The 14,206-nt window shown below is 41.7% G+C and overlaps 1 protein-coding gene across 3 annotated transcripts; it reads right to left on the bottom strand.

The window, feature by feature from the left end:
- Nucleotides 1-314: 314 nt before the first annotated feature.
- LOC115066733 (zinc finger protein 501-like) lies at nucleotides 315-13,645 on the bottom strand. Of its 3 annotated transcripts, XR_003848723.1 has the most exons (4): nucleotides 13,460-13,645; nucleotides 7,385-7,625; nucleotides 2,989-4,766; nucleotides 315-2,943 (listed from the first exon to the last, which is right to left on the bottom strand). XR_003848723.1 is itself a non-coding variant. In XM_017796925.2 (3 exons), exon 3 carries the CDS (start codon nucleotides 4,684-4,686, stop codon nucleotides 3,496-3,498), a length of 1,191 nt encoding a protein of 396 aa, XP_017652414.1. In that variant the 5' UTR covers nucleotides 4,687-4,766; nucleotides 7,385-7,625; nucleotides 13,460-13,645; the 3' UTR covers nucleotides 315-3,495. The 3 variants fall into 3 exon arrangements, 2 of the variants coding, with proteins under 2 accessions (XP_017652414.1, XP_029417011.1); XM_017796925.2 differs by having other exon boundaries at nucleotides 315-4,766; XM_029561151.1 differs by lacking the exon at nucleotides 13,460-13,645 and adding an exon at nucleotides 11,792-12,024 and having other exon boundaries at nucleotides 315-4,766.
- Nucleotides 13,646-14,206: the final 561 nt, after the last annotated feature.

Below are 14,206 nucleotides of genomic sequence, written 5' to 3'. Positions count from 1 at the left end.
GATATGGCATCCTGAGCCTAAGATCCTGGCACCAAAAAATGGGATGCTGCTGTGGGAAATGCTAAAATGTTGAAGCACCTTTGAAAGTGGATACTGGGTAGAAGCCAGGAGAGTTCTGAGGTACATATGGACTATAAAGGCCACTCTGGTGAGGTCTTAGATGATAAGGACCATGCTATTGAAACAAGAGGAGAGAGGATGTTTATTTTAAATATTTTATTATTTTATTTTTATGTGTATTAGTGTATTGTCTGCATGTGTCTAAGTGCACCCATGTCATGCAATGCCTGCAGAGGTCAGAAGAGGGTGTTGGATCCCCTGGAATTGGAGTTACAGATGGTTGTTAGCTGCCATGTGGGTGCTGGAAATCGAACCCAGGTCCTCTGTAAGAGCAGCCAGTGCTCTTAACTGGTGAGCCATCTCTCTAGCCCTGTGAGATCATCTTTATTATAGTGTCAAACTAGTCTGAAGACAGTGCTAGTGTTTTGTGGAAGGTGGAACTTGAGAATGACAAAATTGAGTATTTAGCAGCAATTGCTAAGTAAAGTACTAAAGGTACTTACAGTAAGATGTGAGATGGGACAGATGAATTAAAGTACAGGAATGTTAATCAAGGAACTAGAATCTAAAGATATGAAAAAATTCTATTCAAATGGCAAAACTGAGAAAGTTTGTTAGGAAGAAAGCACTACAGTTGGTCTGAACAACCATTTGATAAAATGATGGATATAGTTCATGGGCCAGTAAGATGATGGGTACAGCTCATGGGCTAATTCAGCTAGTTCATTTTGGTTTTAACAGGCAAGATGGCCTTCAACTGAAACCTGAGAATTCAGACTGCCCTGTAGAGCCTTGGGAATGAGGTCAGCTGGCAGAGCCACAGAGGACTATCACCCTAACAGGTCCACAAAACTGGGAATTTTCTGGGTTTTGGACTTAGTTGGGACCCGTCACCCATTCCTTCACCTGCATTTCTCTCCTGCAGTGTGGGAATGCCTACTTTATGCATGTCCCACAATAGTATTGTGGAAGTATACAACAGGTTCACAGCTGGACAGAATTTTGCCTCAGGATTGATAACTGAACTTTATATCTCCTATCTGATTCACGTGATAATTAGGCAAAACTCTGAACTTTATAGACTTTACAGTTGATGTTGAAATTAGGACTAGGGGGATGTTGGGGTAGAATTAACAAGTGTGTTTTTCATACATGGACATTAATATGGTGGGAAGGAGCAGGGATATCATGATAGGAATTGAATTGTATCTCCTTAAAAATTTTGCACTGACGTATGAACCCATAGCACTTGTGAAAGCATGCACATCTGTGCAAGTTCAAGACACAGACCCAGCATGGATGGGGGAGGTAGGCAAGAAGCCAGCCCTTGTTGAAGATTGGCAATGGATGCTGCTGGGAGAGGGAAAGCGTGTTTTTTTTAGGGGCATGATACCTGGTAGGTTGACTAGATTCCAAGGGATTGGACCCATACCCAAGAGCATTTGGGGGGGAGGCACAGATTAGACTTGATTAGTCTTTAAAAAAATAATGGGGGGCAGTTAGTAGAGTAGGGGTAGAGATGTGGGATGGGGCTTGAATATGATCAAAACACACTGTATGAAATCCTTGAAGAATCAATGAAAATATTTTTAAAAATTGTACACTGAAAGTCTAGGTCCTAATGTAACTGTATTTGGAGACAGGACTTTTACGAGGTAATTAAAGTTAAGTGAGGTTATAAGGGTAGGGTCCTAATGCAATAGGTCTAATGGCCTAAGAAGTGAGGTAACTCTCTCACCCTGTACACACACTAAGGAAAGGCCATGTGAAGACGCATTAAGAAGGCAGCCATAAGAACCAGACATGGTGATACACGCCTATAATCCAGGACTTGGGAAGTTGGGCAGGCAAATGAGGAACTCAAGGAACTCAGCTATATATTGTGATTGAGGCCAGCACAGATGACATGCTACCTGAGACCCTGTCTTAGGAAACTAAAGGGGGGGGCAGCCATCAGGAAGAGATGTCTAACTAGAAACAGAGCCAAGGGGTAACTGAATCTCAGACTCTTCAGCCTTCAGAATTGTGACAATCATCTTTCTTAAACCAATCTATGAGATTTTGTTACAGCAGATCAAGAAGACTAAGATTAAAAAATGAACTTAAAAAAAAAGAAGTGTCAGAAACTTGTGAGACTACAGTAAAAGATCAACAGCTCTGCCATCCAAATCCAGAAAGGGAGAATGGGTAGAGGAGCGAGCTGAAAATGTACTTTGAACAAATGCGATCAAGCTACAGTTTGAAGCAGCTCAACAAACTACAAAATAGAAATCTACTCACAGACATCCATACCAAGACAGGACATAGTGACACTGGGAGATCAAAGACACTGCATTCAAAATAATCTTTCAAATAATAACCCTCAAAGTTTCATTTAAAAAAATATATACAATGATGTCACTTGCCTCCAACCCGAGTAAAATAGAGACAAGCAAGTATTCTGGTCTTTTCAAGTTTTTTTACAATCTAGTAATTCAATGCTAGTGCAAGTCTACAATTTTCTATGTCTGAAAAAAGAACCTACATACAAAGTACACATAACTGAGGTAAATCTTTATAAATAAACATTCTCAGGTAACTGAGCTTAAAACACGCTGAATGTACCAAAGGGCTCTTCTGTAAACTAAGCTGGAGGTCTTCACCCATGGAATCAAAACAACTGCCAGTATGCACCTCAGTAAGCAAGACTAAAAGACAGAAAGTGCAGACAGATCTCCACACCAACGTTCTTCAGCTTTAGGGTAGAGTTGCCCTCACTTGAACTTTTCAACAGGTCAATTATTAAGTCTAGTATTTTTTTCTGGTTGTGAACACTCAGTAGTTATTTCTACCAACACTTCTTGGGTTCATTGCCCAATTCTTTTCCTCTATCCTTTCTTCTACCTCCTTTGTGTCCTCGCACTTAAGGCAGAAGGACAACTGTTCTACCATTCCTGACCCTGGGCAAATTCATTGTGAATTTGCAATCTCTTCTTTTCACTCCTAAATTTTACCTAAAATGAACACTTGCTTCTTTAGGACTTCATCTCCTTAGCATGATGAGACTACCTCTCCCAAGACATCTTCTATTAAGCCTTGCCTTACTTCTCTCAAGGATTTGACAGTTAACACACACATTAGGGTGTTAGAGACAAATTTCCTCTTTCAGTATCTTCCATTCAGTAATTTTTTTTTTTTGAGAAAGGGTCTCACTATGTAGTCCTGGCTGGCCTTGAACTCACAGACACCCATCTGTCTCTGCATCCCAAGTGACAAGCTTAAAGGCATGTATCACCATGCCCAGCCAGGAATTTTTAAAAATGTAACCCCCTCTTTCACAGTCTAAATGAGTTATGTCTCACATCAGATATTTTGCTAACTTTAAGTCTTGAATTTCTTTATAGCACTCACAGTATGTGGTAAATGCTCAAAAAATATGCTCTGAATGTAATACACTTATCCAGTATGGATTCTCTTTTGTTTATCAAAATCTGAATGCTCACTAAAGGCTTGTCCATATTCCTTAATTTTCCCTTCTGCATGAGTTTTCTGGTGTTGAGAAACAGAGGAACTCTGGCTAAAGGCTTTTCCACATTCTTTACACTTAAACGGCTTTTCTCCAGTATGAGTTTTCTGATGTTTTGTAAGAGATGAGCTCTGGCTGAAAGCTTTTTCACAGTCCTTACACTTGTAAGGCTTCTCTCCAGTGTGTGTTCTCTGATGACGAATAAGGGCTGAGCGGTCACTGAAGGCTTTGGCACAATCACGGCATTTATAGGGCTTCTCTCCAGTGTGAGTTCTCTGATGCTGAGTCAAGGCTGAACAGTAACCAAAGGCTTTCCCACATTCATTACACTCATAAGGCCTTTCTCCAGTATGAGTTCTCTGGTGCTGAATAAGGCCTGAACGATCACTAAAGGCTTTGCCACATTCATTACACTTGTAAGGTTTCTCTCCGGTGTGAATGACCTGATGCTGGGTAAGAAATGTGCTTTGGCTGAAGGCCTTTCCACATTCATTACACTCATAAGGTTTCTCTCCAGTATGAATTCGTTGATGTTGGGTGAGGTATGAACTCTGATTAAAGGCCTTTCCACATTCATTGCATTCATAGGGTTTCTCTCCAGTATGAATTATGTGATGCCTAATAAGGGCTGAGCGGTGACTGAAAGCCTTCCCACATTCATGACATTCATAGGGCTTCTCTCCAGTATGAATTCTCTGATGTAAAGTAAGGTGTATGCTCTGGCTAAAGGCTTTACCACATTCATTACATTCATAGGGCTTTTCTCCTGTGTGAATTCTCTGATGCAAGACAAAAGCTGAGTAGTAGCTAAAGGCTTTCTCACACTCATTACACTTCCAAGGCTTCTTTCTTGTACAAATTCTCTCATGCTTAATTATATCTGACTTTTGTTTTAAGTTCTTCTTAAGTAAATCATAATTGTGAAGTCTCTCCTCTTGGTGTTGAACAAGTAATGACCTCTGACTAAAATTTTTTCTAAACCCATCACATTGATAACCATTCTCCATAGAAAGCTTCATCTGAGGAACAAACTCTTTTATTAAATGTTTCTCATGGTTTTCCTGTTGACTTCTTAAAGAGTCTTCACATTCACTAGACCTTTCCTCTGGAACTCTTTCCATTAACTCCCCAGGGGCTGATGTCCCTTTAGAAAAATCCTTCTCTGTAGTCAGCTCCTTGCTATCTTGTATTGTCTCCCACTCTGAAAGGAAAACAAAAAACATGCTGAGAGACAAGTAACCACTACAGTAGAGAAATAATAAAACAAATGCTAATAAAACAAAAATGTTTCCAGGAGACCATGAACTTCAAAGTTCTCAAAAACAGTCTTGCAATGTTGAGAGGATATGAGAAAAATGGGTACCTAAATAAATTGCCTAAAGGCTTTTCGCAACAGATGGAGACTATCACAGAGTTCCAGAACTGGTCAAACACAGAGAATAAGTGTCTCTGAGATATTTGACCCTAACTAAGTAACACATCTTCAATGCAACCTCTACACATAGGATAAATGCATGTCTCAACTCTCACCAGAGAAATTTCTTTATGCAGCATATGGTGATTAACATAGAAATCCACAATTGGCCAATGTGCAGAGAACAAGAGGCCACAGAGTGCTTATTTCTGAATAAGATACCTATTTCAAACCTCTGCCACCCAAAGCTCAGGGATCATTGCAGAAGAGAGGGTGGAAAGATTGTAAGAGTCAGAAGGGGTAGATGACCACAAGGAAACATAGTCTTCCAGACAGCTGGTCAGTTACTCATATAAACTCACAGCAACACTGACAGCATGCACAAGTCTTATGCAAGCTCAAACCAGACAAAAATCCGAGCATATGGCTGGGGAAATGGCTCAGCAGTTAAGAGCACTGACTGCTCTTGCAGAGGACCTGGGTTCGAGTCCCAGCACCCATATGGTGGCTATGAACCATCCTTAACTCCAGTTCCAGGGGAATCCAACGCCCTCTTCTGACCTCCATGGCATTGCATGACACAGGTGCACTCACATACATGCAGGCAATACACTCATACACATAAAAATAAAAATAATAAATGAAATATTTTTTTAAAAATCTGAGCATAGACATGGGGAAGTGAATAAGATATCCCCACCAACTTGAGGAACTTTTGGCAATTGATCACTGCTGGGAGGGGCAAAGATAGTGTCTTAAAGGGATAAGACTCTTGGTGGGCCCAGTGGATAGGCCCACATTGAAGGACATTTTGGGATATATATCATACTCTATAGGCCATGCTATATATGTTAGAGAGTACATTAAACTGGACAGAGGGCAGTAAAGGGAGGTCCTGATGGGGGAGGGGATCTAAATACCATCAAACTATATTGTACGAAAATTGCGAAAATTCAAAAAATTCAATTAAAAAATTAAAAAAAAAGAAGTTGCATAAAGGGAGCAAGTGAGCAGGTACATTCAGTCAGATTAACTTCCAACCTGGCAGGGTACCTATCCCAAGATCCTGAACCTACTAATTAGAGTCCTGGGGGTGGGGGACAGTTTTATTGCTGAAAATAGTTAAATCCTTCCAGGGTTAGAAAGTGTTACCATTTAGATATGGATATAGTTTGAATGTGGCTCCAAGGGTTCATGTATTAGAAGCTTGATACATATTGTAGCAGTGTTGAGGTCATAGAAACTTTTAAGAGATGGGGACTAACAGAAGGTAATTAGGTCAGGGGGTACCACTATTGGAAGGGATTAGTACTGGTTTCAGTGAGTGAACTGACTCTTGCAAGAATTAGCTATTATAAAGTGAGACCAGCCCAAATACTTGGTCCCTTCCGCATATGAACATTCCCCTTCCTGATCTCCGATATGCTGTGATGCAGTCAAGGAGGCCCTTACTAGGACCAATCAGATGTAGCATAAAGCTCTTGATTCTCCAGAACTGTGAGCTAAATAGAATTTCTTATAAAGTACCTAGCCTCAAATACTAACAAATTAATACAGTAACATTCAGCCATGTCTCTAAATGTTAAATTATAACCCTACTCAGGGAAATGCCTGGAATTTAAAGGACAAACAGGTAGAAAAGATCAAAGGTAAATGGACATCCAGTTTAGAAAAGTGGAAGAATTATAACTGAATATTTGCTGAGAATTCTTGGTTAGTAGAGGATACTAGGATTTGCCTGTTTAGTGAAGCAGGCTAAGAAAGGCCTTGGAAGAAGGCAGGGAAATACAGCCCTGACAGAGTGAGTAACTCACTGAGGAATCTAGCAATACACACACAAAAATATCTATTATAAAAGGGTAAGACCAAAGAAATGTAATTTGCTGATAGTCTATTGTAATAATTCAGTTTGATTGAAGAGTCAAATCCATGATATCTTTTTTAAAAAAGTTACCATATTTAATCAATAACATTCATTGTTATTTATTTTCCATTTGATCCTCACCACAATGCAACACTGAGTTAACCACTATCATTATCCTCATTTTACAGCTGGAAAATCTGAGCCACAAAGAAGGTAACACACTTGTTAAAGATTACAGAATTACTGAGTAGCTAAGATCAGCTTTGAACCAGAGAACACTTGTTCCAGTCCATACTCTGAACCACCATACCATGTTACTTCTGCCTAGACAGGGAAAACCTAGAGATCAATTTACAGTAGGTGGACTAAGACTAACAACAACAACAAAAATAGCATTATGCTGTACAGATAAAATAGTATGTGAAACAGACTGGTTTTAGAGCCTTAGACCCAAGCAAGTGATTAAACACATTAAAATATTCATTGCGTATCACTTTCAGAGAAAAAAATCGGTTTGAAAGGGTAGAAAGTATTAACTCACTCCAATCAGATTCTGGCTTTATGGTAGACCATCTCCACAGTGCTGGAGCACAGCACAGGAGAGACCAGGTCTCCAGGTGGGCATTTCCATGGGTCTAGAGAAATCTGGACAGGTTCATTCACAGGTACTTCCACTGTCTCCAACAGCTACTCATCTGGACTGGCTGCTTTTGAGATGTCTCTCTCTAGATCTTCTCCATGCTCCAACTGAGAGATCCCATCAGGCTTGGAAATTGGAAGTCCTGTTCATGAGGAAAGAAAAGGAGCCTGGTAAAGAGCTCAGTTCTGGCTCTCTAGTTTTAACCATTAAATTACTTGTTTTTACTACTCAGGGTGCTACAGGTCATTATAATAAAGATGCCCAATCCTAATTCCAGAAGTGGTCAAACTATATCCAGAATCAAAAAGCAGAAACTGTCTGTGTCACATCTTATAGAAATTAAGAATCTTTGAAGTTAAGGCTCTCAGTGTTCCTGGGAATTAAGGAACTGAGATACCATGTCAGGTAAATTCAGGGAGAGGCAGCATCTTTTCCCAGCAAAACCAGATTTCTGTGCATCTCAGACACATCTCCCTAGGGAGGGTTCTGCTGGTTCCACTGGGTGAAAGCCTCAGTCATCTCCCTGATCAATGATTCCTGAAAAAATAAACACATCAGTGCTCATCAATGGTCCCCTGCCAGAGACCCCAGAAAGGACCAAACTGACAGCAAAGGAGGATGACAGGAAGGGCAGGAAGGGCGGCAAAGTGACTCTGACATCCCTTTTGACACTAAGATCCTCTGGCATATTTGTGCTCCACAGATTCATTCTGCCTCTTTGCATAAGAATTCATGTTACCCCAGACAGGCAGCAAAGCACCTTCAAATGAAAAACATGAAGGTGCCAAGTTTTCAGTTTACGTATCAACAAATTAAATTACAGAATCTCCAAGCTGCTTGCTATCATGCATGGGAAAGGGGAGAAAGTCTCAAACTTTCCTTATACTATAATTTTAAAACATAAGGAGGTGATGAAATAGAAAATACTTTTCTCTTTAGTTTTCCTTTCAGAATAAAGTTGGTCCTACACATGTTAAACATTAACATGCTTGCTACATGTGCACAGAATATGGTCTTACTCTAGCCCACATTATTGTGTCATTTCATACAGAGTGCCCGGCCCACCATCCATTTTACCTCTTCTTGCACTAATCCTTCAACATTCTCTGGTAAGTAGCTGCCAGTCAGTGGTTAGACATGTGTGCCACAGTCCCTTTGCCACCTTACACATGCTGCTTCCTGTTCTGGAGTGTTCTCTCCCCTCTCTCCCCGCTCCATCCTTTCAGCTATTTGAGTGCTAGCCACACTTCAGACCCCCACTCAGGCTTTCCTCCTCAGAGAGCCTTCCTCGACTCTTAGGTTGCAGCACCATTCTCCTTCCCTTCCCTCAAGCCACACACTGGAGGGCCTGTAAGGTTACTGTCTGTCTGTCTCATTAGACCCTAAGCTCCATGACAGGGCAGAGTCTAAGTCTCTTTTGCTAACCAAAGCAGCCCTAGCACACAGAACCATGCAGAAATTGGTTATAGTTATTGAGTAATTGGAAAAAAGGAGTAAGAATAGAAATAAATCTAAGCAGGGCACTCTATAATAAAGTATGCATGGGACAAGCCAGGCATGGTGGTGCACACTATTAGTCCCTGCACTGAGGAGGCAGAGGCAGGCAGATCTCTGTGAGATCAAGACCAGCTCGGTCTTCATAGCAAGTTCCAGGCTAGCTGGGGCTACAGGGAGACCCTGTCTCAAAAAAAAAAAAACAAAACCAAAAAACAAACAAACAAACAAAAAAAAAACAAGAAAAGTACACATGGGAATCAAGGTGGGGAGGGGGAACAGAAGTATAAGAAACACTAACAAAATTGCAAGATCTCACAGAGATCTGCCTGCCTCTGCCTCCAGTGCTGGGATTAAAGGTGTGCAATACCACACCCAGTGTTGCCACAAGCTATTGAACACACATGGCTGTGTCATTAACTGATGGGGACAGAGTGTGAGAAATGCATCATTAGACAATTTTAACCTTGAGTGAACATCTCATTAAGATGGCTATGACATCACTAGGCAGTATAAACTCATAGAACAACCCTTGTGTATGTGGTCCATTGTTGAGTACAATGACAACACATGTATGGCCCATGACTTTACTTGAGTAATGGTTAACTTAAATGATGGTTATTTTTGCTTATATCCATCATTCTAATGTATATAATACAACCATTAGATATATGTATATCACACACACACACACACACACACACACACACATATATTCCTCCATACCAATTGGTAAAACTACACAAAATGAATAAATGTAAAAGATCTACTTGGAAAATTCCCTGTCAAAAAGCCTTTTTTAAAAAAACTATGTTAAAAAAACTAACATAGTTAGTACTATGAAATCAGTCTTCTTATTTAAGTTTATGCTCCCTTAAGGGCACATGCCTCAAGATCAATTAACACAAACAAGATAATTTGTACAGTCTTCTTTCTTTACCAACAATATTAAGATCAGATAGGAGCTAGAGAGATGGCTTAGTCGTTAAGTGCGAGCACTGCTCTTGCTGAGGACTTGGGTTCAGTTCACAGCACCCATGTGGGGTGGCTCACAACTGCCTGTAACTCAAATTCCAGAGTATCCAATGCCTCTGGCTTCTGTGGGCACGCCTCTGTGAGCACTGACACATGCCCCCACACAGACATACTTACATACACAAAACTTAAAAAATACATTAAAAATAAGCTTAAAAAGAGAACAGATTAATTGGCAGTTCTTTTCAGATTTTAATTCCCCAGGAAAATCAAAATAATCAAACTGTGTCTGGAGGTCAAGTAGATCTATGAGACACCATCCTATAGAGACCATTGATTTTTTTTTTCTCCTCACCTTATCCCTCTGAAAGAGACCTACAAACTCACAGTTCAAAACCAACATACAGGGGCTAAAGAGATAGCTCAGTGAGTAAGAGTGCTTGCTCTACAAGTATGAGGCCCCAGGTTTAAATCCCCAGTACCCATGTAAAAAGCTGGGCATAACTATGCATTCCTGTAACCCTAGCACTGATGGATGGAGACAGGCAGATCCCAGCCTGGCTGAAACAGTGCACTTCCAGTTCAGTGAGACCCTGTCTTAGGCAATAAGGTGACAAGCAATAGAGGAAGACACCTGACATCCTGCACTGGCCTCTACACGTAAGGTGCATGCACCACACACACATCATGCATACACATATGCATACCACATGCACACAAATAAATAAATACCTACATATATACACATTTAAATACAGAGAAAGAAAGAGAGATGGGGCAGGGAAAGTTGATAAAGTGCTTGCCACACAAGCATGAGCACCTGAGTTTGTATCCCCAGCACCCCTACCCCCCAAAACCAGGTGTAGCAGTGTAATTCCAGACAAGAGGATCCCTGGACCTTGCTGGCTAGCCAGTCCAGTCAATCAACAAGTTCAAGGTACAATGAGAGACCCTGTCTCAGTGGTCAAAAGTGCTTATTACCAAGCCTAATGACCTGAGCTCAATCTCTGGGTCCCACATGGTAGAAGGAGACAACCAGCTACCACAAGTTTTCCTCTGACCTTTACATCTGTGCTGTGGCACACCTGCCACACACATAAATAAGTGTAATAAATTTAAATAAATAAGTAGATAAGTAAATAAATTTAAATAAATAAAGTAGAAAGTAATGGACAGAGGAAGACACCCAACAACAACCTCTGGCCTCTACACACATGTACATGTGTACATGCACCTGTACCACCACAAGTTTTCCTCTGACCTTTACATCTGTGCTGTGGCACACCTGCCACACACATAAATAAGTGTAATAAATTTAAATAAATAAGTAGATAAGTAAATAAATTTAAATAAATAAAGTAGAAAGTAATGGACAGAGGAAGACACCCAACAACAACCTCTGGCCTCTACACACATGTACATGTGTACATGCACCTGTACCCAAGGACTTTCCATTCTAGGAGAGAGAGAGAGAGAGAGAGAGAGAGAGAGAGAGAGAGAGAGAGAGAGAGAGAAAATCAATATAGATGGAGCATCCCTAATAAAAAAACCCCAAATGTTCCAAACATTGGAAACTTTTCTGAGCTCTGATGTAAAATCCCACATCAGGAAACTCTGTTTCATGCACAAAATTACTTAAAATATTGTACAAAATTATCTGTAGGCAATGTGCATATGAAACAAAAATGAACCTCGTGTAAATTTGGTTCCTATCTCCAAGATATCTTATTATGTACATGCAAATATTCCAAATTCTAAAAAAATTCAAACTCAGAAAAACATCTGGTTCCAAGAACATCGGATAAGGAATACTCAACCTGACCTGGAGTTTCAGCTCACCTGTACTCCTGGTCTGATGTTTCCCAGAGGCTAGGTGTGACTTGGACAGGCAGTGCCAGCACCTGTATAAAAAGGTTTGCCAGTCTTCCCGATCCTACAGAGGCATCTTTACTATCTCTCTCCAATCAGTCATGGCATGTTTCACCTTATGAATCTCTAAAAACCTTCATAAGGCAGGCCTATGTAGCTTTGGAGTAAGACCCAACGTAGATTTTCTTGAGGTCTATACCCAAGTCCCTCATTAGACTTTAACTCATTCCACAGTGACTCACACCTCTTGAACTCTCTAATCACTTGTAGATACCCACCCCTCAAACATACAAACCTGTTCTCTCTTAGCGTATTTCCTGCATTCTACTTTCCAACCACCTACTCTCCCTGGTTTTCAAAATGCTGCTTTTATCATAAAACTTTTTCAAACACTCTAATTGATGAAAAAATCTTCCAGGGTCATTTATAACTTGCCTGTTGGAATCATTTCTGAATTTAAAAAAAATTGCTCATGTTGTGTCTGTATCCTACTGTTTCAGCAAACTCCATGAGACAGGGCAGGTGGCTGCTTTTAGCATATCACAAGGCAGATTACAGCAGTGAATGGCTAGTGAGTGTGCAGCAGGGCAGGGAAGGAAAGTTCTATCCACATGAGGGGTGTTTCCTATATGGTTAATTAACGACTCATCAGTCTATCAGGATGACCTTTGCAGAGCAAATTCTAATAATGGAAGAAAACATATCCATGCTGAAAAGGGGTCACAAACTTACCTGAGACCCAGGGGTCAGTAACACATTGGTTATGCTATTTTGTTTTGACTTTCCAACACCAGGAGGGTCTGAGTTCTCAGAAAGTGATCCTAGAAGCAGAGTCCAGCAGCTGTGACAATTAGTCCAATTTTGCAGCAAATTTGTAGAAACTGCCTGTCACCTGCTACTTTGCTTAAAAGTCAACACAGGGAGTAGAGGGGCAATCCCATAACACCCTGATACAAGACAGCTGAGACCAATTGCTATCTCAGGTTCCTCTGGTCCTTAAACTCCAGTAGAACTCTACGAAAATCTGAACACAATATAAATACACATTTCTCTTTCATTTCCTAAGTAGTCAAAATAATAAAGTCTCTGTGTATTGATCCGTGCCTCCATGACGATTCATTTCTGATGTACTCCAGGCCCAAAGGATGAATGAAAACTACACGATTTACATTGTTTTTGACCACTTTTTCAGATACAATCCTTGCTGTCTCGGAAAAGCGAAGGGACTCGTGAAAAAACATCTAAAATAAATGATTGATAGATAGATGATAGATAGATAGATAGATAGACCCCAAACCTAAAACAACCAATGAACAAAAACCAAGATTCTAAACAAATCAATGACTTCTAAAATTCCCGCTTTCCTTATCTGCGAAATGAATGACTGTCCCTTCCTACTGCCTTACTGAGTTCCTGCGAGGACAAAAGGAAATCAACACCCCAAAACTATCCCAGCTGTAGATTTTAGGGGCTGTCTGTCACTCTGCAGACCACCAGGGCAACCGAGCGGCTGGCTTGTCCTCAAACCCCAGCGCCGGGCCGAGTAGCAGGCAGCCCTCGGTGGGGAAGAAAGAGACGCTGCTCCTTCCCGCGGCTGTCTTCCCCTTCACCATCTCTCTCCGCGTCCCGGAATCTCACCACCGTCCCCGGGCTCCACGGAGACCGTCTCAGCACTGCCCCAGCGCCGACCGCCAGGGAAGAGCAGGGAGTCCGCTGCTCTGGTCCACTCCAGGCCGGGCACGGAGCCCTCCGCCTCCACGCTGCCCTCCAGCCCCACACAGCCCTGACCCCAGCCAGCAAAACAAGGGTATAGCAGAGCCTGTGGGCCGCTCCGCACCGGCGGAACTACAACTCCCAGAATGCCCTACAGAGTGCATCTCCCAGACGGCTGCCTCCCAGAGGACCACGCAGCTTCCACGATTGTGGCTTTCAAAGTGGGATCCATCCCTCCATGCGGGAGCAGTGTTCTCGGAGCATCGAATCTGCCTGGCCTGTGCCGTTAGCTCACGCTGACTGTAGCCCTGAGGGTCGCACCCCTCACCCACACGGGCTTCCGCTTTTTCCCACAATGGGAAAGTGTTCGAGTGCTTTCACACACACGTACATGCCCACACACGTTGTTTCCCAGTACCATTGTTAAAAAAGTACATTTATGTATTTAGTCTTGGGGGGGGGTGTGCGCGTGCGCACGCGCGCGCCCGCCAGGGAGTGCCTGTGGCAGTCAGAGTACAACTTGTGACGTGATAGAATGTGTGAATTGCAGAAGAGCCACAAGCCTCATTAGGGAAAGCCATAAATCCCTTAAAGTGTCTAACTGGCCCTAAATTGGCAGCCTGGCCTTGCTCATATCAGTTGGTCACTCCCAAGCCTTAGAGAAAGCGTTTG

Source organism: Nannospalax galili, unplaced genomic scaffold, assembly GCF_000622305.1.
Source record: "Nannospalax galili isolate Female #2095 unplaced genomic scaffold, S.galili_v1.0 scaffold1513, whole genome shotgun sequence".
NCBI classification, from domain to species: Eukaryota; Metazoa; Chordata; class Mammalia; order Rodentia; family Spalacidae; genus Nannospalax; species Nannospalax galili.
This window is presented reverse-complemented; position numbering and strand designations above follow the sequence as displayed.

What these genes read in the sequence shown, in the direction of transcription:
- LOC115066733 (XM_017796925.2), bottom strand. Translation starts at nt 4,686, where the DNA reads ATGGAAAGAGTTCCAGAGGAAAGGTCTAGTGAATGTGAAGACTCTTTA.